The sequence below is a fragment of the Ascaphus truei genome, chromosome 1, assembly GCF_040206685.1.
Source record: "Ascaphus truei isolate aAscTru1 chromosome 1, aAscTru1.hap1, whole genome shotgun sequence".
NCBI lineage: Eukaryota > Metazoa > Chordata > Amphibia > Anura > Ascaphidae > Ascaphus > Ascaphus truei.
Window position 1 is genome coordinate 110,284,356 of NC_134483.1, and position 26,466 is coordinate 110,310,821.

General features: G+C 42.1%; 1 protein-coding gene across 4 annotated transcripts in view; it reads right to left on the reverse strand.

Moving 5' to 3' along the window:
- Positions 1-26,466, reverse strand: part of MCTP1 (multiple C2 and transmembrane domain containing 1) — an 862,717-nt gene that overhangs the window by 638,166 nt on the left and 198,085 nt on the right. Inside the window, exon 1 of one of the 4 annotated variants that reach the window (XM_075593240.1) lies at positions 750-1,155. The exons of the other annotated variants lie outside the window; for them this stretch is intronic. Coding sequence (XP_075449355.1) covers positions 750-824 — 75 coding nt within the window. The 5' untranslated portion in view covers positions 825-1,155. Of the gene's footprint in view, positions 1-749; positions 1,156-26,466 lie in introns of those variants that run through there. 4 annotated transcript variants of the gene reach the window in all.

The following is a 26,466-nucleotide window of genomic DNA, read 5'->3' on the forward strand; positions in this document are numbered from 1 at the left end:
GTCTTAAGCAATTTTTCCTATTTGTGAACGCCATTTGGCAGTGTCAATCCTTCCAGAGTTTCAAGGGTTTACTGCTGGAGGTGTCTGCAATGTATTAAACGTAATGTATTACTGACTTGAAATGGTTTAAATCAGTAGGACCCCTTTCATATCCCCAGTTATTATAAAACCAAATAATTATTAAAAGTGAATGAAATGGAAATATATATCTACTGTATACACACACAAGCAGATATTTCATTTCCTACATCAAGTGTCAATGTTTGCTGTCTCACACAGGAAACCTTTTTATCAATCATGGTTTAGTTTTTAAATATTTTCTGCTACAGCAAGCTTATTTTAATTTCTAAGATAGCCATAACTGGATCTTAGGGGTTTCTATTAATACAACTCTGCACACATAGGTATACAGAGACCTGTGGCTATGTACACTTATACTTTTTTACATGCACAAGAGGTTAATGTTTACATATGTACTAGCTTATTGTACAATCACTTTATACTTTATGAGGAGGACAGCAATATCAGATGTAAAGCATCAAACAATATATACTACTTATTATTGTATAATACCTATGTAGTGATACTTTGGTATAAATACAACCTGCCTGATAACAAATATACACAAGTGTGAATTTACGTAATTTGACACACCACACTGATTTGTACACACAGGCTGAAACATTAAACCACATCTATACAACCAGGTTATCACAGAAAAGAAAGATAGAATGATAAAAAAACCTTACCTGACCACAAAGAAATGGCAAACTGCCCATGTTTTTCAGCCTGCAAATGTCTAACATAATGCAGCAGGAGTACATAACATATCTTCAGCAATCTGGCAATGCACCTTCACATTCATGACTAGCCTTTACTGAGCTGCACACATCCAGTCTGTAGCAGCAGCCTCTCCACAGATATCAATTGCTGCTAAATGAAAGTAAGATGAAACTGTGCTGTTGAAGCACTGTTGCTTCACGGTTTGTGAACGAAATGACTAATGTCACACACCAAAGGCAGCATGTTACTCTGTATAAAGAAGTGTGGCTCTGTGGTCATTTCTCTGGCTTGAAATCAAGAATAATGTTCAGTATTCATCACATACTGCATGTTGTTATTTATTCCAGGCAGATAAGACCCTCTCTTCACACAAGCAGATAAAAGCTTATAAGAGGTACACAGGGTTTGCAGAAAATGATCAGGTATTTGGGAAAACACATGTTATCAGCCTTCCTGAGCTCAGTCACAGCCAACTCTCCATAGCAAGACATACACATAACAAATGTTAGACATCCAGGAAAAGGAGCCAACCCATGTTAGTCATACTACAGTAAGTGAAAATAAACAAGTACTTAGAAAGATGAATTGTAATTATGACAGGATCCTTGCAAAAATCTAAATTGGAGTCAGAAAGGAATTTATTTTCCCCCTTATGAGATATCATTGGATGATATTTCACTGTTTTATTTATTTTTTGTTTGCTTTACTCTGGATCAATATACTGTAAGTACAAATATCAGATAAAGTATCTGTCATCTAAATTTAGCATACTGTAGGTTGAACTTGATGGACGTGTGTCTTTTTTCAACCTCATCTACTATGTAACTATGTAACTATGTATATGCAATTAAAATATGTAGGTATACTGTTGATTAGATTTTATAGTCATCATTTATTAATGTACAGCAACAGACATATCACTAATGCTAAATTGACACGGGTTATGCATTGCATTTGTGCTAGGCTTTGGGATTGATAGAAATAGTGCCGTAAAATAATAAAACATTAAGCAAAATGCCAACAGGCACAGTATTCTTCCGGTCTGCTGTAAAATGTCTGAGGGAATTCCCTAGTCTTCTGATGTTCACAAACGAAAAGTGTTTAGCACATCATTTTAGAACAGCACTTCATGTTCTCAAAAGCAGTTTACTAATATGAAATCACCACTGAATATGCAATTATATATTTGATAACAGAACAAAATAATGTGCATAGCACTTCTTCAGGAAGATTGGTAAGGCATAACCTGCACACTGCCTTTATCAACTTTCTGTTGGCTGGCAACGGCATGGCCCTACAAACGTTGATAATTGTCCTCTTGTTTCTCCCTCCCGTTTCTCCCTCCTGCAGCCGCTGGGGCTTTAATTTTGTACCCACTGGCTGCATGTGCTGGGATTCCGACGTAGCAATAATAACTCACTTCGGCAATCACTGTTAGTACTTAAAAAACAAAAAATTGACAACAACTATCCCCTCCTGAGGCTTAGGGGGGATATTGGATATCATTAGAGGTGGGTTCTCAGAAAGCGGGAGAGATCATTCCCAACAAATATAGCCTCTTAATATTCCCTCCACAGGTTCCCTACCTTGTCCTGCGATCAGTAGGATCCGCAGGGGCGGGGCATCTTTATGTCAGACTCCTGCATTTCTCCATAGGCAAGAGGCTGCCTCCGGTGCTGGTTATAGAGGGAATAGAGATGATTTGAACTGGCATCAGATAAAGCCTCTTGCACATGGAAATTTCCATGAACATTTCCGTCTACAGACAGAGTGTGAGGCAAGGTAGGGAACTTGTGAGCGGAGCAACCGACAGATCTTCGCCAGGGGAGGAGTCCACTACTCCCCAGTCGGTGGCCCTGAGATTCTCCCACCCTCTATCTCACACCCCTTCTCCATCTCCCCACTCTCACTCTTTCCTTCCTCTCTCTTAATCACCCCATCTCTTCCCGCTATCCCCCCTCTCTCTATCTTTCCCTTCTCTCCCCCTGCGTTACGGGGCGTGGAACTCCCCCCTGTCGGCAGCCCTACTGATGTGGCGAGGGAGTAGGGAAGGAATATAGAGGAGCATTGTTTGTTAGGGAGGGTCACTCCTTTTCCCCTCAGGATACTAATGATGTTCAACCCCCCCACCCCCGAAGCCAAACATACTGTGTGTGTGTTTGTGTGTGTTTGTGTTGAAATGTCTTAACATGGAGGGTATGCTCCACTGCTCCAGGCAAAAATCTAAGGGGTTGTAGATCCCCCTTCCAATGCAATGGCCAATTTCATATATTTTAGTTACATTATGTTTTTACCTTTTTTTTTTAACTTATTTTCAGTATTCTTTATCAGTTATCACACCTCATAACATTTAGTACCTGTAAAACTTTTATCAAAGTACTAGACACATATAATTTATCCATTTTACCAGATATTTGCTGTTTGAAACTGCTTTATATGAGCTTTCCGGTGACGTCACGAGGTATGGTCAGCTAGAGGGGGAGCTCCCGAGTCCCTCCTAATAATATCATCAGACCGAGCACAATCCGACACCAAAACCAACGATTTTTATATCAAAAAATTCCTAAGAGCAGAGACAATGACAGGGAAAGCTAAACTCACCCAAAGTCAGGGCGTCTCTCACTATTTTTTCCTCCGTGCAGCGTCCTGCAGAAGCGGATACAGATTTTCAAGATGGCGCCGATGGCTATAGGTGGCAACGAAACCCGGGTAGGACTCGATTATACTGTTTGCGCAAAGGTTCACTACTCACACACACATGGCGCTGACGTTCATCTCACAAAATGTTAAAGGGTTTAACTCCCCGCAGAAGCGTAGAATTGCCTTTGCAGAATTCAAACGCAGAAAAGCAGATGTTCTCTTCCTCCAAGAGACTCACTTTAGCTCCATCAAAAACCCAGGTTTCATAGACAAAAATTATAGACAATTTTATCTCGCGTCAGCTAAAGAAAAGAAAAAAGGGGTAGCTATCCTATTCAACAATAGAGTCCCTTTCGAGGTCGAAAAGACAAAGCGAGACCCAGAAGGTAGATTCATTATCCTTGTGGGACTGCTACAACAGTGTAGAGTGACCCTAGCATGCGTCTACGCCCCCTGTGAGAGAGATCCCCAGTTCTTTGACTCATTTTTCCTCAAGCTTCAGCGTTGGGCGGTAGGAAATATAATTGTTGCGGGAGATTTTAATAAAGTCATGGATCCCCGCATCGACAGCTCCCCAAGGCAACAGAGGGAAAGGCAAACAGGTGCTACGGCACTGTTGGAAGGGTTGAGGAGAGGGTGTCTGGTGGACATATGGAGGGAACAACACCCTGGCGATTGCAGCTACTCATTTTACTCACACCCTCACGACAGTTACAGCAGGATTGACCACTTCTTTGTATCGGGCAGAATGGTCCCACAAATATCCGACATTACAATTCATGATATTTCATGGTCGGATCATGCATCGATAGAGCTCAGATGCACACAAATTAGGCCGGTTAGCCCGGGAGCAAACTGGAAACTGAACGAATCCCTGATTAAGATACCGGAACTAGCACAGTCAGTCAATGAAGAGCTTAGGCAGTTTTTCTTAATGAACACGGGCAGTGTGGAATCTCACATCACGCTGTGGGAGGCTTACAAGGCCACAATGCGAGTTATACTGATCAGTCTAGCAGCTAGACGGAAAAAGCAAAGGGAAGCCAAATTGACGCAGTTATATAGAGGTTACATTAGCTCTCTACACTCCATAGCCGATCAGGTAGAGGGGACACCCAAAAGGAGCTGAAGGACGTAAGGATTGAGCTTAACCTCCTCCTCACATCCCAGGCCGAGAGGGACCTGAGTTGGACAAAGAGGAAATTCTTTGAGAAAGCCAACAAGCCGGACACCATGCTAGCTAACAGAATCCGTAATAGGCAACCAAGTTATAATATACAGACAATCAGGACTACCTCGGGAGAAATGTCCTCCAACCCCAAACGCATAGTGGAAGAGTTTAGACTTTATTACGAGCAGTTATACAATGGGGAGAAGGTGTCTCACTGCACAAAGACGAACGACATATTACAGACATTCCTGAGAGAGGCAGCATTACCTAGGCTGAACAGGCTGGAGCGCGAGGCAATTCAGACTGACTTTACTTTAGAGGAACTAATAGGGGTCGTTAAGAACCTAAAACCCTCTAAAGCCCCGGGTCCTGATGGGTTCTCCAACTTGTATTATAAAAAATTTATAGGGACTTTAGCCCCACACATGCTTAAATTATTTAATGGAGTCCTGGCGGGAGAGCCCTTCACCGAACAGATGCTCCAGGCGTCGATATCCCTAATTCACAAGAAAGACAAAGATCTCACAAATTGCCAAAGCTATAGGCCGATATCATTAATCAATTCGGACGTTAAAATCTACTCCAAATTACTGGCTAATAGATTGAGCGCGATCCTGCCAAGGCTTATTCACCCGGATCAGGTTGGCTTTATTAGAGATAGACAGGCGGCCGACAATACCAGAAGGATTGTAGATATTATTGATTTCAATAATGCCAACGGGATCCGAGGTCTAGTACTAAGCTTAGATGCGGAGAAAGCCTTTGACAGGATCGATTGGCCATATATGGAGTCCACATTTGGGGCATTCGGGTTCGGAGGTAAAATTATGGGGTCAATAAAAGCATTATATACAGCCCCGGCAGCAAGGGTGGTTCACCAAGGCTTCCCGTTGGAGCTGTTTAAAATCAAAAGCGGAACTAAACAGGGCTGCCCACTCTCGCCCTTGTTGTTCGCCTTATGCGTGGAACCACTAGCAGCACACATCCGTAGTAACCCGGACATATCGGGAATCCAAATCCACACACAAGAACATAAAGTGGCTCTATACGTAGATGACATCATCTTGGCATTGACAAAGCCGCTTACCTCGCTAACCAATCGGTTTGCCCTCCTAGCAAGATTTAACAGAATCTCTGGTTTTAAGATCAATCAGGCTAAATCGGAGGCGCTCAGTCTGAACATCGCAAAGGAAACAGAGAAATTAATAGAAATTAATTTTAAATTTAAATGGCAGCCTAAAACTATAAAGTACCTAGGGGTGCATCTTACCAAGCAGAACGCCTCTCTTTACCAGGAGAAATATCCTAATCTGCTGAGGGCCCTTAAAAAGGAACTCAAAGACTGGTCCGCTTACGGAATCTCCTGGATTGGCAGAATCTATTGTGTGAAGATGAACCTTCTCCCCCGGTTATTGTATCTGTTCCAAACTCTCCCGATACCTGTGGTGAGATCGGAGATCAAGGAGCTGCAGAACCTAGTCACGAAATTCATATGGAAAAATAAAAAACCACGGGTAAAAATGACAATTATGCAAAGACCTAGAGAAACTGGGGGCTTAGCGGTGCCCTGCTTGGTGGCGTATTATAAAGCGGCACAATTATGCCAAATTACTCAGTGGCATGGTGACCCAGAGCTGCAACGATGGGTGGCGCTGGAGAGGGAGTTATGCGCCCCGCTGGAGCTCAGGGACTTAATTTGGTACCCTAAATCTAGACTAAATGACTTAAAGGAGCCGCTGGCCTCTGTGCTCAACTCAATGTCGGTCTGGGAGGCGGCTAAATGTAATCACTCATTGACCTCAAAACACACTTTAATGGCTCCCTTATACGGGAATCCAGACTTTGCTCCAGGGCTAGACGGTAAGAATTTCACACTATGGCAAAACATGGGGCTTAGAAGGCTGAAAGACCTGGAGGGGCGGGACACTATCAAACCATTCGATCAATTACAGTCAGAAATCGACATCTCCAACACAGAATTCCTCAGATACCTCCAGGTCCAGGCATTTTACACCAAACACTTAACTAGACCACCGCTAACTAATTTCGAGAGGCTCTGTGGTCGGGGCACCGACACACAGGGACTCATCTCTGCTTTGTTCAAAGAGGTGGTCAGGGCTGACATTGACAGTTCGCACAAACCCAGATTTATGACACATTGGGAGACAGACCTGACAGGGCCACTAGAGGATGAAGACTGGACAGAAATCTTCAAGGCAGCGGCCAGTAGCTCGATCTGTACGACATTGAAGGAGAATTCATATAAAGTATTAATGAGGTGGTATCTCACCCCAGATAGACTGGCGAAATTCATATCGGGAGCGTCCCCGCTCTGTCCCAGGCAGTGCGGGGAACAGGGGGATCTGGTGCACATGCTGTGGTCCTGCCCACGACTCATACCCATGTGGACTCAAATTAGAGATTGGTTACAGAGGATTTTGGGCCTCAAAATTCAACTAGACCCATGGGTGTTCCTATTAGGTATACCTACGCAAGAAGTGTCTAGGTCAGGGAACAAATTGATAGCACACTTTGCTACGGCTATGAGGTGCGAGACCGCAGCATTGTGGAAGCACAATGCAATTCCATCAATAGATAAAATTCGGAACATAATTTGGTTCGTTTGCCAGATGGAAAAGTTGACGAGTTTGGTCAACGACGCTGGCCCAAATTTCCAAAAAGTCTGGCTGCCTTGGCTGGCGCAGACGGATATCCCGGGGGTGATTAATGCCTCCGTCTGGCTTTAATAAGATCAGGTGAGTTCTCCTTTGATGGTCGACAGGAGCCGTTGTTAGCAGAACATGGGGACGACAATAGCCCCTTCCCGCGAAGTAACTGAAGGCGGTTGTGCGCCCCCCCTACCCGGTGCCACGGAGACACAGATGGGTGTGATTCCGGATCACCCGTACAGGAGTGGAGAGCATCAGAGATACCTCCTCTACCCACCCCACCTCACTACCTTCCTGTCCATCCCTTCCCCTGTTTGTATTGATGTTGTATGTCCTGCAGTATGTTTTATGGCATTCATGAGATACTTTTATGCAATATTTTGAAAACCCAATAAAAAGAAAGTTGAAAAAAAAAAAGATGGCGCCGATGAAGATGTGCCTACGGGTCCTGCCGGAGAGCAAAAAAAGATTGAAATGCCAGGGGACGGGCAAAATAAAGAATTTATGGAGTCTCTCTTCCTTAGAATGAGAAAAGGTTATCAGGAAGACCTCACGACAGCTATAAATGGATTAAAGACTTAAACTGCCTTTCAAGGAGAACGGATGAGATAGAATCTAAAATGGAGGAAGTCCTTCTGTCGCAATCAAACGCTGATGATGAAATTGTCAGACTGGGACATGAAATAAATGCCCTGAAGGATGCCCTGGAGGACCAGGAAAACAGGGATCCTAGACAAAATCTGTGCATTAGAAATATCCCTGAATCAATATCCCCTGACGCCCTCCAAGCCTACCTGCATAAAATATTTGTGATTCTGGTTCCAGATCTAAGTGAACATGATTTGCAGATTGACCATGCACACTGGGTGTTGGGGCCCTGGTCGGAAGACCCAAAGCGCCATAGAGATGTAATAGTGAAGCTTCATGCATACTCTGCATTGGAAAAAATTATGGCTGCGAGTAGAGGAATAGGGGACCTCCAGATGGAGGACAACACAATTCAGATTTTCAGCGATCTCTCCCGAGTTACAATTCTAAGACGGAGAGATATGAAACCCCTTATATCAATCCTTAAAGATCAGGGAGTGAGATATAGGTAGGGTTTCCCATTTAAACTGATAGTCCTCAAGAATGGTCGCTATTTCTCTATTACGGATCCAGAGGAAGCTCCTAGGTTTCTAAAGTCTTTGGGAATATCTCCCCCTCAGGATCAAGAGAAAGCTCTGAAGGACTTAAGAAGAACCGATATAGTAGGAGCCCCCTCGTGTCTCAGAGCGCCTGGCTAACCAGAAATACCCGAACACGGGTGTTCGAACATCTATCAACTAACATTGTTGTATCTAGGCCAAGAGAAAAGCAGACGAGGAGTCCTCACGTAATTATCCCTCACAACAAACCAAGCAGCTTTTCCTTTGAACTTTACCAAGAAGCTCAGGCGAGCGAGACTTTTGGTTCTGCTTGGTCTCTTACCAGGACCCCATCCGGCAAGACCCACTCTTATATGGCTTAATCTCCCAACTGGAGGTTCCCAAGACCTAAAAGAAAGATTACTCACCAAAATTCTGGATCTTTAACTGTGTGCCTATGTGCACATAGGGAATACAGCGGTCTCCTTTGTGTTCTACTGGGGGAACCTGTCCGACAGGGAAGTATGCCTAACCGGGAGTGAATGCGCTTACTTACGGATTGAACCGCGGCTATGTCTGTCCATGCTGAACACACGTTCCCGTGAGAGCAAGAGGAGGAAGTAATATAACCTGCAAAGAGGTATTCTCCTTTTTCTCCCTGAAAGAGCAGACTGTTCCAATTTGATAGTTGTGCCTCACTCCCCTCTACCCATGGCCCTCTCTGCCCTCTTATTCCGCCCGTTCATTCCCCAAAAAGTTATTCGCTCCTCTGCTCATGCCCCTGCTCCCCCTCATCCCTGTCCCTCACGTCCATCATCCCCGCCTCAGTTCAAGCAACTCACTCGAACCAAAGCCCCCGCGCTCATGGGGTTGAAACTTTGGATCTACCAATTGTCCACCTTCAGGATTTGGAGTTCAAGAGGAGAATGCCTACCTAGGTTCTGATTTCGAGATGCCCGCAGAGAGGAGGTCAGGAGCCTATCTTCAATCTATGGAGGGATGTCTGGGTCCCGTGGTTGCGTTTTGGTTTGGGGGGTGGTGGGGGGACGGGTTGAGGGGGCTATTTCAGCCTGTTTACGGAGCTCCAGAGTTGCAATGTTTTCCCCTATGTGGGGATGTCCGAGAATCCGCGGAGGAAAAAAAGGAGTTGTCGAATCAGCCGGGTCAATAGACTTTAGCACCGAGCGGGGGAGAGGTTCTGCTTAGAGTCTCAGGGAGAAGGACAAATATTTCTGAAACGGAGGCAGCTGGCAGTAGGTTGATTGTCACTTACCTCTAACGCACCTCTATGTTACAAAACATACCCTCATTTTGTGGTTCTTTGGGGCCTGGCATCAACTATTGTAGGAACAATATATAAAGCAAAGTTATGTTTCATTCCCCTGAGTTTCCCTTTTCCCCCCCGCACACTCCCGCCCCCCTTCAGATGTCTCCTGTCTCTTGCCTTGCACAGATGTATATAAACTATAAGAGAGGGGAGTATTGTATATACCCGGCGTTAAGTGTTAAGGGAAAGTAAAAATTGGTTTTCTATAAGACCAAGTTGCTCTAGCCCCCCTCCCTTCCTCTAGTTTTTCCCATACCAAAGAAAAACATTGCAAAATGTATAGTCACAAAATAAGGGATGTATTAAAGTATTGATTTGAATGTATGTATAAGATGTAGATGAGAAAACCAAGTTCCTCTTCTGTTTAAGCATGAATAATATGATTTCGTCTCTCTTCCCCTTTCTCTCTAAAAACAAACTATATTAAGAATGACGTCTATAAAACTCATATCTCTTAATGTTAAAGGTCTTAACTCAGTAAGGAAAAAGAGACTAGCTTTGCAAGAATTTAAAAAAAAAACAAAAGGAGATATCTTGTTTATCCAGGAAACGCATTTTAACTCTCCTTCTCCGCAAACACTTTTAGGAGTTTGTTTCCCCAAGCATATTACAGTATGCATCTTCTCCAAGCTAGAAGAGGGAGTAGCCATTCTAATTAGAAATAATGTTCCATTTGCTCCTGTAAAGACCCATTAAGACACAGAAGGAAGATATCTGATTATTTAGGGTACCCTCTCTGGAGCCCCAGTTACTCTAGTTAATGTATACGCGCCCAATGAGAATCAGATATCTTTTCTAAAAGAGGTGCTCGAGTCTCTAGAGCCACAATCTCTTGCCTCTCTTATAATAGCGGGAGATATGAACATGGTAGCCTCGCCAGCCCAAGACAAATCTGCGACCATTCAGCTCAATTCCAATCAACGGCCAAAAAATTCAAAGATCTGTTGAAACATTTCTCTCTGGTAGATATATGGAGGACAGCACCAAGGTTAAAGGGATTACACATTTTTCTCAGCTCCGCATCACACCTACTCGAGGATTGATTATTTTCTGGGTACTAAAAATATTCTTCAAGCATCCTCCCAGTTGAATATAGGCCTAATAACTTGGTCTGATCATGCACCTGTCGAATTGACTCTCTCTTTACCCTTTGTTAAAAACAATCCATGCAAATGGAAACTAAATGAATCTCTATGGAATTTTCCTGAAATAGAGAGTACAATTAAGCAAAAATCATCTGATTTTTTCAAAACAAATAAGGGTTCTGTATCGGCTCCAGCAATGTTATGGGAAGCCCACAAAGCGTCAATCAGAGGGGATCTTATATCAATAGTGTCCTACAGAAAAAAAATGAAACTGAAACTACAAAAAGAACTTACAGATAAGATAATATATTTAGAAAAACAAAATAAAAATAATTCCACCAAAAAAATACTAAAAATACTTAAAATACTTGATAACACAAGAACAGAGTTAAAACAACTCCAGCTCGAAGAGGTGGAGAGAGCGTTGAAATGGACGAATCAAAGGTTCTACGACAGAGGCAAAAAAGCAGATAGGTTACTGGCAACGAAACTCAGAGGTATGAGAGTTAAATCCCAGATCTCTAAGATTCGAACCAAAAACAGGCAAATTACCTATAATGAAAAAGAGATTGCACAAGAATTTGCAAATTTCTACTCAGAACTATATAATTTAGAATCCCAAAACAGAGACCTCACGAACATAGATGCAATTTCGCAATATTTAACACATTGTAACTTACCCACATTGTCAGAAGAGGAATTAATGACATTGAATAAAAAAAATTCACAGGAAGAACGAATGGAGGCGATTAAGTCTCTAAAATTGGCCAAGATTCCTGACCCGGATGGTTTCTCCAACATCTATTATAAAACTTTCATGTCGACTGTATCCCAATATATCCTTGATATGTTCAACTCCTTTTTGGAAGGAGAGCCAATCCCAACCACGATGTCCATGGCCAATTTAGCTATTATCCATAAGGAAGGTAGAGATCCGCTTCAGTGCGGAAATTACAGACCAATCTCCCTACTAAATACAGATCTTAAAATCTATAGCAAGATTCTAGCAAATAGACTGAATCCAATTCTCCCTGGACTGATCCGCATTGATCAAGTGGGTTTTGTATCAGGATGACAGGCTTCAGACAATACTCGCAAAATTATCGATATCATTGATCATGTGCACCTCAATGATATGAAAGCTATAATATTAAGTCTCGACGCCGAAAAAGCGTTCGATAGAATAAAATAGTCATTCTTAGACCAAACTATGTTAAAATTTGGTTTTAGAGGCCCATTTTTAGAAGGTGTTAGAGCCCTATATCAGAAGCCCACAGCACACGTTAAGCTCCCTGGAGGACCTTTAGATATGATTTCGATTACAAATGGAACTAGGCAGGGCTGCCTTCTGTCTCCATTACTCTTTGCGTTATCAATTGAACCCCTAGCGGCCAAAATTAGAGACGAGGTAAACATAAAGGGAATCCTAATTGATGGAATAGAATATAAGATTTCTTTATCTGCAGATGATGTGATACTAACTTTAGCTAACCCACATGTGTCCCACCCTAACCTCCAAAAACTGTTAGATCAATTCAGCAAAGTCTCGGATTATAAAATTAACAATGACAAATCTGAGGCACTCAATTTGACCCTCCCTACCCCAATGTGGAAGTTATTATAATCAAATTTTAAATATAGATGGAGCTCCACGTATATAAAGTATCTTGGAGTAAAGATTGCAAGCTCCTATGAAGCTCTCTACCAAAGCAATTTTCCTCCCCTTTTTGACCAAATTAAAAAAGATTTAAATTTATGGAATAAGCACCAGATATCTTGGTTTGGAAGAATTAGTTCTACCAAAATGAATATTATTCCAAGTCTATTATATTTTTTCCAAACTCTCCCTATAACTATTCCGTTGGCAGAGATGAAAAACATTCAAAGCCGGATATTTCAATTTATATGGCAGGGGAAGAGACCGAGGGTAGCGAGATCAGTGATGTTAGCCTCAAAGACAAGTGGGGGTCTAGGGGTCCCTTATGTGATCAGATACTATCAAGCGGCCCAGTTAAAGCAGGTTATTATATGGAACAACGATCCAGCATCTTCTTGCTGGTTTGCGATAGAATCTCATTACGCAAACCCCTTATCCCTCGTAGCATCTCTGTGGTCCCAAGGGAACAAGGAGAAGCTACCATGGAAATTTGATCTAGGAGCAATGAGGTGCATGTGGAGTATTTGGCTCAAGAATAAAGGGAAGTATGCTCTGACAGCCTCCCCGTCGCAATTATCCCCTATTTTCAATAACCCGGACTTCCCACCTGGATGTTCACAAAGACAATTTAGTAAATTCCAACATTTTAATGTTAAAATAGCAGCGGATCTGTTGAAGGGGGGGAGAGATTTTGTCTTTCAACGCAAGACTTCCATCTTTTCAAATTTCTCCAAATAAGGCATTTTCTGTTTAACAATTTCCCAAAACACTAATTTCCTAACCTAACAAACTTTGAATTATATTGTAAGAGAGGCACTTACCAGAAGGAAAAGACAGCGCAAAAAAACCATAGTGTAGTTTACAAAACTATTTATAAAATGGGGGTGAGTATTGCACGTACATCAGTATAAAAGGTTAATAGCATGACATGTTAGGGACATGTTACCACTCGGCGGGGACAGCAGGACACGGACACAGGTATCTTGGACGTCCTCCCTCTAGCTGCTGGTATCCAGGAACAATGTGTACAGCTCCGCGTTGGGGAACCTTCCCACGTGTTAAAGGAGCTCCAGGCGGTGGTTCAGAAGGGATGATCTCCCAGTTGCTTCCGGGTTAGTCCACGCTTACGTCTGATGTCATCCGGCGGCGTCTCTCAGCCGGTCGCGTCTTTAGTGCGTCACTCCTTAGCGATATTTAATCGAGTGGTTGAAATAAGTCCCAAACAAGTCCCACATAGAACAAGTGCACAAATGTATAACCGCAATGGGGGTAAATGTAGAAAATGAAGGAACGCGCCCTCTCCTACGCGTTTCGTACTTTCGTACTTCTTCAGGGATAATGGAGGAAGTTCCAGGGGCGGTTCATATACTCTCAGCTTTACTGTGATTGGCCAAACTGATTGAGTTCAACTCCCCCCACCTGGAGAGGTAAATGCTCATCCCGTGGAGGGGCTCAGTCAGCACAGGCAATCTAACATATAAGGATATAATGGGTTAAAAACACTTACAAAAATACATTTATAATACATTTTAATAGCATGCCATGGTGCATCAAAAAACTCTAAAAAATAAAGAGACAAGAATTAATCACAGATAATTACATATTAAAAGATATGAAGTGCTACATCCTAATGGTTGAAATACCATAAATTTATATATTACTTTAAACGAGTACCTGTTTAGGTGTTTAAAAAAGTGATATATAGAAGGAGACAAGCGACAGGGTACCTTTGGTGGTCACATATAACCCACAGACAGGGAAAGAAAAAAGAAAAAAGCGCAAGGCCCATAGGGTAATATTGTCAGATTTATGGAAAATAAAAACGGTTATAGAAACTCACATTTCTATAACATTATAGAATTTCACAGAATAAAAATTGGTATAGGCATCTCGGTATAAATAACAACCGCAGGAACAGGGGTGTCTGGACGTTTTCCGCTTCTTCTGCTGCGTTGATGCACGGCCCTCCTCGTTGTCCCGATCAGCAACCGTTCAGCTTCCGCGTCAGCTGACTCGCGACGTCGGCGCGTGACGTCGATCGGGGGGTTGGATTAGGGGCGGTCACCTGCTTCTTCTCCGAAGACGGAACTCCAGGATCTCTGCTCACTGTGTTCTCTTAGTGCCAAGTGCCAGCCACAGCAGCAACCTTTAGCAATGTCCGCCCTACGCGTTTCAAGGACGCTTGTCCTCTTCCTCAGGGGCACGTTCATCTGACAATATTACCCTATGGGCCTTGCGCTTTTTTCTTTTTTCTTTCCCTGTCTATAGCTTTCTCTGGTCCCGAGGTTGGTTCCAGATGAAAAAAGGCTGCATACCCATAGGAGATCAGGCTTGGACTCTGTATTTGGGACCACAAAAAGCAAACTTCTTGGACACTAAGTATTTTAATTGATTGTAATAATTGTTGAATGTTTTGCTGTGTAAATCCCTTGTAACTCATTTTCTCCCTTTGTGTGTTATTAATACACAAGGAGGCTGATAAGTAAGAGCGCTGGTGGACACATTTGGAGGCAGAGGGGCTTACACCCACCTGCTCACAATTGTGTTATACTCAATTTCACATCACTTTACATATAACCCACACCTAGGAGCCCTACGCAAGATCGCCAGGAAACTACAACCCATCCTCCAGGAAGATACAAGACTGCAACAGGTCTTCCCTGAAGCACCCTTATTATCATAAAGGGAAAGGGCAGTGGGAACAGCGCTATTGCTAAAATTACAAAAATTAGTGTCAATTAAACAACTAATAAATATATATATACTCCTAAAATATTAGGCAAATGCTGCCAGGAACATTAGGTGACACAAACCAAAATAAACCCACAATTAATAAAAATAAACCGCACCAAAAGAAATGATCTGACCAAATGTAGTCCAATTCAAAGGGTTGGGATGAGTTCCATGGAAGTGTCCTCAATGCAATCTCAAACAAACAAACATATAAGACCACAACATAAAAGAGAAGAAAAAAAGAGAAAAAAGATCATAGTGCAACTAAATACAAACAACAGATCACTGATATAGTTGTGGAGAGAGAAAGAGACAGAGGCTTTGGCTGTTTCTGTGCCTGGCACTTGCGAGCTTCCCTCCCTTGTCCCGGCCCACAGCGGTGACGTCACGTGGTATCGCGAGATCCGAGGTCCGCGTGACTGTCCCAGTGAGGCCTCAGCGGTTTTGAGCTCTGGTGCTCCTCCATCTATGAGCCTGCACGTCGGAGGACTAGTGAGGTAGCTGGCGGTGTGATATCACGGGAGAGGCGCTTCCCTGCGGTGCAGCAGCACTTTGACGGTGTGGTGAATTCCCCTTTCTCTACCCGGGCCACGGAGGGTCGTGTGATTGCTATACAGGCTTATACCATTCAGCATTGCTGTAAGTAGGGTTTCAGTTTTAGCCCTACTGGATGCCATCACTTTATTAGTGTGTTCCCTGCCCAACAAGCAATTGTTTGTTGTTTTTATGTGTATTTTTTAATTATATATTAAATTACTGTTTATACTTGTACACTATATCAGTGATCTGTTGTTTGTATTTAGTTGCACTATGATCTTTTTTCTCTTTTTTTCTTCTCTTTTATGTTGTGGTCTTATATGTTTGTTTGTTTGAGATTGCATTGAGGACACTTCCATGGAACTCATCCCAACCCTTTGAATTGGACTACATTTGGTCAGATCATTTCTTTTGGCGCCGGTTTATTTTTATTAATTACCCTTATTATCATACAGACAACCCCATAATCTCAAGAATATTATGGTGAGGAGTAAAGTATTCAGCAGTACAACTGAATGCGGTACAAAACCATGCCAGGACCCAAGATGCAAAACCTGCGCAATGCTCTACACAGCGGACACAATACAAATACCACACAGGAATCGGTATACAAAATCAGAGGAAGGTTCACCTGTTCCTCCAGCAATGTCGTGTACCTCATCATGTGCATGAAATTCCAGGGGGGCTGCTACTACATAGGTGAGACAGGGCAGGGGCTAAACAAGAGAATGAACCTGCACCGCCATAGCATCACACGCAGAACAAGAGACAGTCCTGTTGGCGAACATTTCTCTGACTCTGGCCATAAGATGAACGATCTGAGGGTTGCCATACTCAAAGGTAATCTTAAAACACAGAAAGAGAGACGGTTGCATGAATACAAATTTATGCAACTGTTCGGGACACTTACAGTAGCAGTGGCCTAAACAGAGATCGAAATTTTATGAGTCATTACTGACACAAGTGAACTCTCTTCCCATGAGCGCTATAGGCCATGTCTGTACATAATGTGCTATATGTATGCACACACAGCTGTCTCTCACACATTCTTATACTCCTTGTTTTTCCATCCCTATACACCAATAGGGACCACATACAGTAGTATCCACACACATTTTTAGTTATGCTAATAACTCTCACATTTCCACACCAACCCACACCATTTATATCCGCTCCCACTCCACACACCTTTTGTAAAGCACTGTATATACTGTGGGTTCTCCATTCATGTTAATTCACACTTATACACATACACACTCTTTCATCACTTGCTCTCAGGAACCTTTTGACACCTCCAGCCATAAAACACATCCACACGGGGGAAGGACCAGCACAGATAACATTCCAATAGACACTGTTTATAGTATAGCTTTTACTTGCTTCATTCATTGTAACATCGCCGGAAGAAGAGATCAGTGTATCTCGAAAGCTCGCACAAATAAAAGCATTTCGTTAGCCACAGAACGGTATCATCTATTTAATTTTTGATTATTGAAGCTCGGCTAACACGGTACTGATACCTCTACATACCTCTGCGCCCTGCCATGAGCTGCCTCCATCACTAGGTGCTGCCCAGCACCTTGACCCCTGTAACGCACAAAACCACAAAGAGTAAGTCACCATTACCCACTGCCCAGTAGAAACAGCTCCCCAGCTCACTCAAACCCAGTCAAATGTCAAGCATGAATCAGAACCCCGGCTGGCAGAGTATCACCACCAAAGCATTCTGCATAGCTGCGCCGATATACAAGACTGAACAAATATATACCAAATGCGTCCATTTAATTTGCTATCTTTATATGTGTATGTGTGTATATCTATATATGTATGTATGTATGTATATATATATATATATATATATATATATATATATATATATATACATACATATACATACAGTATACACACATACACATATAAAGATAGCAAATTAAATGGACGCATTTGGTATATATTTGTTCAGTCTTGTATATCGGCGCAGCTATGCAGAATGCTTTGGTGGTGATACTCTGCCAGCCGGGGTTCTGATTCATGCTTGACATTTGACTGGGTTTGAGTGAGCTGGGGAGCTGTTTCTACTGGGCAGTGGGTAATGGTGACTTACTCTTTGTGGTTTTGTGCGTTACAGGGGTCAAGGTGCTGGGCAGCACCTAGTGATGGAGGCAGCTCATGGCAGGGCGCAACGAGACCTGATATCTGGTTAAGGATATGCTGGCAAGATGGGTGGTGGTGGGGGGGGGGGGGGGTATTTGTGTGTCTATTTAGCTTAACAACCTGTCAATAAAGTTACTGCCAATTTTCCATCCAAAATTGGTTACTTTGTGTTATTTGGCAGCAGTGGGGTTACACATTGGGATGGTAACAAGGGAGTTGCTTGAAGGCTCCAAGGTCAGAGAAAACATAATCTATATAATAAGTTGTCATATTGCTATTACCATTCCTATATTACCATCGATGTAAACAGTGCAACCTAAAGTCATAGTGAATTATCAGAGTAATAAATAATGATAATTAATTTTAAGACAAAGGAAAAGCGTAGATACAAATAGCAATGAATGCTTACATGGGAGCACCTATGCAGGTCACAATAATTTCCGTGGCTTCCTATTTCCTCTATTTCAGCCTTTTCGCTTCTGATGTGGACAACATAAACGTTCCTCACCTATTCCTTAGGAACATTTGTCGTAGCTGTGGTAAGCATGGCCTACAAGTTTGGATTCATGCAGTGTTTATGGGGGTACTTGATAGTTTAAAACAGTGGTTATTGTAAATATACAGACGTAGGAGACACAAGCAATACAGACATAATCCTATTTTTTGTTTTTATAAATCAGTTTTATAGTATTAGATAATACCTACTGCTTTTTTTATGACATTTTAGATGTTTTTTTATGTACTGAGCATCCTTTGGTTGCGACAGCACACCTCTTTTTGAGCCCTGTCCTTTACCCAGCAGTGCACCATTTTGGCAACAAATTATCACAAACAGGAAAGTCTTGCAATGTTACCAGCAGGAGACTGTCTATTCTTCTAGATTTTTCACTTTCACATCAGCCAAAATGTGTTACCCGTTGTAATATACAGTAAGGTTATATTGTAGCTGTTGCGTTCCACTGACTACAGAATAGATTCATGAAGTCAGCCATAATGTGAAACCAAGAAGCCTGGTCTTCTCCTATAGATCACCGGAGAACGGATCAATCAATAACTTCGGCCTCGTCCCCACTGCTTGCAGCTGTGCGCGCGACGGCCTGCGCGGTGTGAACAAGGTACGGCCCTCTATGGGACAAGCCCCAGTCAGTGCGTGTGCGCGTGCGTACAAAGCGAGATAGCGCGACTACCTTTCCTAAAGACAAGAAATTTGTCTTTTGGCGCGGCGGACGAGCAATTGCCACGTCACGAGCCAATGAGGGTGAACCAGCCGCATGACGTCATGGCCGCGCCCCTGCCACGCCTCCCCATCGTGAGTTAACTGAAGTCCTTCAGATCGCTCTAGTGAAGGGCACGAGCGCGGCCAGACGCTCTGTTGCACGGGCGACGCGCTCACTGGGGCCATAGCCTAAGGTAATTACTTTTCCTTAAAGGTAATTAAATGCTGCATATATTGAAGCCACCCCCAAAAAAATACAGCCAGGAATGATACTTTTAAATAACGCTTGTGTTATCTACTTAACGATTGTTTTCAATAGCACTACTATTACAGTATGTAACACACCGGGTAACGAGTGCAATAATATCTGCTACATCTATAGAATACATTACACAACACTAAATACAGCATCATGTGGCTCCTGTTATGAGTAAGTAAAAGGCACTAAACTAATTTATTATCAGACATGGCAAGGGGGCTATTCATTGAAAGATGACAGCCATTAGTGATCATTGATGACCCGTCACTTGAGTTCCTATTTACATGTTCTAGCAGTCTTGTCACTCCAATACAGAATGCTAGAACACAGCTCCATTTAAAATTGACAAATTGTTTTACTTTACTCACTTAAAGGTTGTGTTACCCAAATAGGGTAAAGTTTGTTCTGATATATACAATTTGAAGACATTTATACTGTCACTAGTTTTCAAAATAGCACAGAAGAGACAAGCATAATTTTTTCTAAATGAAGATTAACTGAGAATCAGCTGCAAGGCCATGTGCAAGAAATTACTATTTACCTCAAATTTATCAAAACTCCCACACCACAATATAATTTATCTCTATTAAAAAAACGTAGAATAATGTTAAAGAATAATCAAGACAAAAAATGTATTATATTTAGTGTAGCTAAAGCATGTGGTCTAGATAGCATCTATAATGTCATTAGCAGACTTCTCACATGCATAGTTCAGTTGTAATATGAACGCATGGATATGTTATCTGTGTTGAACAAAGATAAACTGACATCTTCCTACAAAATGAATTATACTTAAGTACTTTAATAATCCCCGAAGAACAGGGCATTAATGGCCAATAATAAGCAGGGACTTCAATAGTGCCTGGAATTTGACAGCTTTAGCCTATAATTGTAAATAATAAATGATAGTGAGGTTTACCAAGCTATAAAAGTATGCAATGTAGAGTACAAAAAAAGTAGGGATAGTGATAGCTAATACCTTAGTGTAAAGCCCTTATTCTGTAAGGTGTAATAGTGCACGTAATGTGCTGTCGCTTGAGAAGTCCCATTGACTTTAATGGGGCTTTTCCTGCAGTAGCCCGTCATCTGCGCTGATCACACGTTACGAAATAAGGTCATACGAGTGCTCAAATGTAAGATTAAAAACAACAAATTATAATTTTATGCTTAATTGGTAAATATCACTGACAGGTACCAAAACATTTTTTTAGATCAGTTAATGGGAACAATCAACAAAGAGACAATATTGTTTTGAGACACTCAAAGCACTAAGAGTGACCCAACCGCTCAACCTAATACTGATAGTAGTCTGAATAATAGGTAAACAAAAGGGTACATGTAGGAAAGAACCAATATGTATACACAAATATGACCCCAGAAGTGTCAAAAACGTCCTACAAGATGCACAGCGAGTCCATCTTGTAGGACTTTTTTGACCCTTCTGGGGTCATATTTGTGTATGCATGTTTTGAGATATTGCACTATTTCTATCTTGAGACAAATTCTCAAGTAAAATGAGAAACTTTTTTGGGGGGAAAAAAGATGGTCAGTGATTGTAGAATGTTGTAAAAATCTATTACTGTATATATGAACTTCCCTACATCCTCCTACTGACATTTCACAAAGCATAAAATAAATCACACAGAGCAAAACATACCTTTATAACAGTGCCAGTTTGCTCCAGAATATCTTTAATACACATGATCCCCTGATTTAAAAAAGAGAATATACAGTATGAACATTTGCATTCAAAATATAGGCTAATGTATACACCATGACAACTAGAATGGATAATTAATAGACATATTGGTACTGGCAAGCTCATTTATAATCTTTTTTTTAAAATCTTTAAAACTATTACAGCTCAACCCCCTTATAACGCTGTGCTTGGGGTCCAAAGAATCACGTCGCGTTATAAGCGGATCGCGTTAAAAATAATGTACAACTGTATGCATTGTACAACAATAAAGTATTTAGGTTACCAATAATCGTGTTGTAAAGTATTCATAAATTCGAAAATTGGAAGCCACGCTTGCACCGCGTTATAAGCGGATTCGCGTTGTAACGGATCGCGTTATAACGGGGTTGAGCTGTACTAGTATTTCTGTACCACTTTGCTGTTGTTCAGATGCTCTGTTATACAAACTAACTTTGCTATTTACACATACTGTAGGTCATATAGAGGTTAAATAGATAAAGTGACCCCTCATATCTTCAGATGTGACATGTAAACATTGCCAAAGAAATAGCAATACATTGGTGATTTGGAAAACAATCCCACAGTACGAGTGGATTAACAATATTGTATTTTTGGATTAAGAAACAGGAAACTGTTAATGAAATGCAAACTTTAAGCAACATCACCAACCTCTCCTCTAACTGGGCCAGATGCACTAAGCTCTGTTAAATCAGGAGAAATAACGTAAGGTAAGCCATTATTTTCCCTGAGTTTAATGGGTATCCACTAAGCTAACTATATACCAAAACAACGACCATCGTTTCACTCATTAGCATAGGGTTAACAAGCCATTTAAAATTGTATTGTATTGTATTGTATGTCTTTATTTATATAGCGCCGTTAATGTACATAGCGCTTCACAGCAGTAATACATGTGGTAATCCAATAAATAACAGATAATATAAATAACAGATCATGGGAATAAGTGCTTTAGACATTAAGGAAGAGGAGTCCCTGCTCCGAGGAGCTTACAGTCTAATTGGTAGGTAGGGAGAACGTACAGAGACAGTAGGAGCGAGTTCTGGTAAGTGCATCTGCAGGGGGCCAAGCTTTATGTGCCATGTGTTCAGAAAATGTTAACGTTGTGACAGATGTGTGATTCAAAAAGAATTGCTCCATGAACTCTACGTTGTTCCAACTTGATAATTTCCTAGTTATGAAATGTAAAAGATCTCGCGTTTCAAATGACAAAATGCCTTGAAACCTTTGTCCAGAAGAACTTCTAAAGATCATTACATAAAGCAAAATGTATCAAGAAAACATCCAGCTGATGTTAGACATGGCAGTCTGAGGTCATATAACAAGACAGCTTACCGGAGCCTTACTTAAAACAGTTTCAGACCATCGGTATGGTATTTATGCTAACGATCACTTTGACTGGAGCGCACTTTAAAAGAAAATGACAGATTTAGCTCAACTTACTTTCTCAAGAGTCGTGGGGTGGGGGACATTTTCACGCATCTCTGGGGAAGAGTAGCCACAGCAGCTCCCTGTTTGTCTATTGGCTGCCTGAGGCTGCTCTCCTCCGGCAAATGCCAGTTGCCTGGAACATAAGACTGGCTATATTCGCACAGAAATCGTGGTGCCCAGGACAAACATTTTAAGCAGGGCCCCTCCCCGTGTTGGCGGTATTGCGAGCCGCCCCCCCCCCCATTTCACACCTCACGAGCCCCCTCTCCCCCCCCCATTTCCCATGTATTTCTCTCCCTTCTGTCTCACCCCCTCTCACTCTCCCGCCTCGCATGTATTTCTCTCCCCTGCGTCTCACTTTTACTCCCTCTTTTCCTCACTCACCCCCTCTCTCATCTCCCTCTGTCAAGTCAATTACCCCACGCTCACTCATTCCCTCCCCCTCACACAATTCCCCCCACAAGATATACCAAAAAACTTCCCACCCCAATGCAAAAAACTTCCCACACCCAAATACATACAAAAAAAATCCCCACCCCCCAAATATACTGTATACAACCTTCTTATCCCCCCCAAATGCATACAAAAAAACCACCTACCCTATACATTAAAAAATACATAAACCCCCCCATACATACACATATACACATACACACATACACACATGTAAAATAAATGTTGCTCCGTGCTGGTGCTGTCCCGAAGTAATGTTGCACTGTAAAGCTTAAACTCTTACAGCCATTTGTCATAGGGACTCCACTACCCCCTACAGAAAAGTGAGCTCCTTTGCAGGAGACTCACAAAACAGAGAAAAAGATTGGCAGAAGGCACACTGAGCAGCTAAAAATATCTTTATTAAAAAAACCCATAAGGGGTTAACATACAAGATAAAAACAAAGCATAGGCAATAGTTACAATGCTAAATAATAATGACAATCATAGTATATATAACTAAATAAACTTACAATTGCCCAAAAAGCGAGGGATAATGTCAGAGAGCTCTGGTTACATAGCTGGGTGCATTAGATGTAAATGGTCTGGACCAACACTGCTCACTCACGTCGCAGACAACCTTACTTCCCCGAACAGATCCCTCTCTGTAGTTTGATGTCCACGAAGCAGCCTCACGTGATCGCTACGCGTTTCGCACGTAGTGCTACGTCAGGAGGTCCGCCAAGCTTCCAATGCTGGCGTGTGACGGTGCTCTCTGACGTGAGCGCGCCAGAAGTAAGCTTGACCCAGCTTTCGGCACGCCGTGCACTGACGTCAGAGACCCCAGTCGCGCGCCGGCAGTAGAAGCTCGGCGGCGTGGGGCAGAGAAAGGAAGAGGCTTATTGGCAGCTGAGAGTCGGGGCCCGGCTGCGACCAGCAGCAGGGCCTGGCTAGAGGTCGGGGGAAATGTGCAGGACCAGGCCCCCTCAGCCAACGGGCCCGGGATACCAACCCCCGACAGACCCCCCCTGTTGGTGGCCCTGTATGTGCTTCTACTCAACCTTATGCGCATGCTCACCCAAGAGGATCAGCCACATTTTCCCGGATTTGGCAACTGTGTAAATGCCAATGTGTTTAATTTGATTTTTACAGTAGCCCTATATCCTACACCTTAAATCAGAAGTCTCCCAATTTCAGAAGGATAGTTAATTGCGTTGCCAGTAGCTCATAGGCTGGTGTCATACTCGTCCATGCAGTATCTGCCCCTGATTACTTATTTAATGTAATCTCCCTCTTACAATCTGTAGCAGGTGTTAATGCTCCCACTGGTGCATTGCAGCGAGACATGCACAATGTGCCAACCAGAGCAGACACTATTGTGTCTACATTAGCTGCGAGAGAAAAAAGGGGCGGTGCTAATTAATTATTGCACCTGTTGGGATGTGGGTGTAATAACACCTCTAACATCTGCACCCACACAACATGCACCTGTTTACAGTACATTGCCGCAGTTTAATTTGCTGAACATAAAGCAGTCTGACTTCATTATACATGAGAATGTAGACTAGTGATAACCCCTGTGAAATGCCACATGTTATGATTGGACTACTTCAATGCTCTCATAAAAGAAGAAAAAAACCTTCTACAAAGCTTATAAACTCTATACACTTACATCTTCCCAGGCCAAACTTGCAGCAAGACTGCCACAGCTTTCAGTCACTCGGATTGTGTCTGAAAGCAGCAGTCTATTATTTTTCTTTTAAATGTACTTGAACCACGGAGTCCCCTGGAGCAGATTTGTGAGATCCGGTTCCCAAGATATTTGTAGCCGTTTATACTAGTGTGAGACACATAAAATGCAAATATGGCCACCGGGTCATCTATAGAAAGTCGAGTGCAGCTGTCTGTTGACCGCCAGCGTGAGCCTTACCCAAAGAGCCATATTGTGCCAATATTTGTGCCTGGTGGTTAAAACTGCTTCAATTTCATGAATCTGCAGAGAGGAAGGGGGGCTTGGATATCTCTGAGACCCCCATGTTCAGGTAATGTAAAAAAAACAATGACCTCCCCCCCAAAATCCAGCCACACGGATTACTGCTTTATTCATTGAAAGACAGTCTCTCATTCCACGTGTTAGTGGCTTCATCAATCCCATTGCATGCACAACAAATTGAATATCCATGTTCTGTTCTAGCCTTGAACTTCTTCAGCTTTCCTGACCTATATTGATCAAAACCATGTCTAGACAGGCACTTCTGGGGTTCTGCTTCAGTAGGTTCCAGCCATTCAAAACTGGTATATTGGTATTGGTAAATTGTTATATATGGTATATTAACAGTAATTATTATTAATATTATGGCCCTGATTCACTAAGCTCTATTAGCCTATTTAAGATGATGTTAACGCCAGGTAATACTAACACACTATTCACTAAAGCAAATAATGTGACATTAACCATGTTTTACCCCAGAGACAACTAGGAAATATATATTCAAATGTTTTCAATTAGCATATCATATCTTTAAATTAGCATATTTATGAGATATCTGTGAAGTATAAAGTAATCTATTTGGATGTACTGTACTGTATATATTTCAATTAGCCTCTCTCATCATTTTGACTCTCTCTCCTCCAAGGAGTAACGATCATGAGCAAAAAGGAGTGAAGCACACCAAAAAAATATGAAAAAAATCAGAAGATAGCAAAAAAGGTCATTTAATGACTACAAAAAGTCAAGGTTGCAGCCAACGTAATTAATGGACAATAATGTGCGTTCCTGGTTTAATGTAGGTAAAGTTACACTATTTGCCTGGATTTACAGAGTTTAGTTAATCAAGGTCTATGAATGTCATTTCTATTGGTACCATTAATATTTTCTTTCAAATAATATTTTTTTTTGCTTATATAGCACTGACAGTGTACACAGCCCTGTCTATAGAAGTGTGCAGGCACAACACACTGTAGAGCTTACAATGTAAAGTTGGTGCCTGAAGCACAGGGAGATTGAGTGATTTGCTCGAGGTCTCAAGGACAGCTGACATTAATCCGGGTTTACTTGCTTCAAAGCCAGCCATATTACTACTGACATACTCCAGTGGCTTTCCTGTGAACAATCTGTTTGCTCATACCAGGATGTATGTGGTGTGAGTAACAGCCAATTCATTCAGAGCCTCCACAATTATGACACCTTTTCGTTTTAAAAGAACATTTAGAAAATCAATACTGCAATCTGAAAATCTTGTCTGCAATATAGAAGAAAAATACGGAAGCTGTATTTAAACAGTACCACAAACTTCCTGAGGAAGCGTTCAAAGAAGTCCAACACGAACATTGCAGTTGTGACCTGAAAGCAGCCTTTCCTCGTGCCCGTTTTCATTGTTCATTTTGTTGCAATAAATGCAGCAGTTCCTTACATTTACAGAAATGCAATTCTCTAGATCAGGGGCGCGCAACCTTTTTGTCCTGTGCCCCCTGCCTACTCTCCCTCACTGCTCACGCTCCTCACCTTATATCAAGCGTCAAATGATG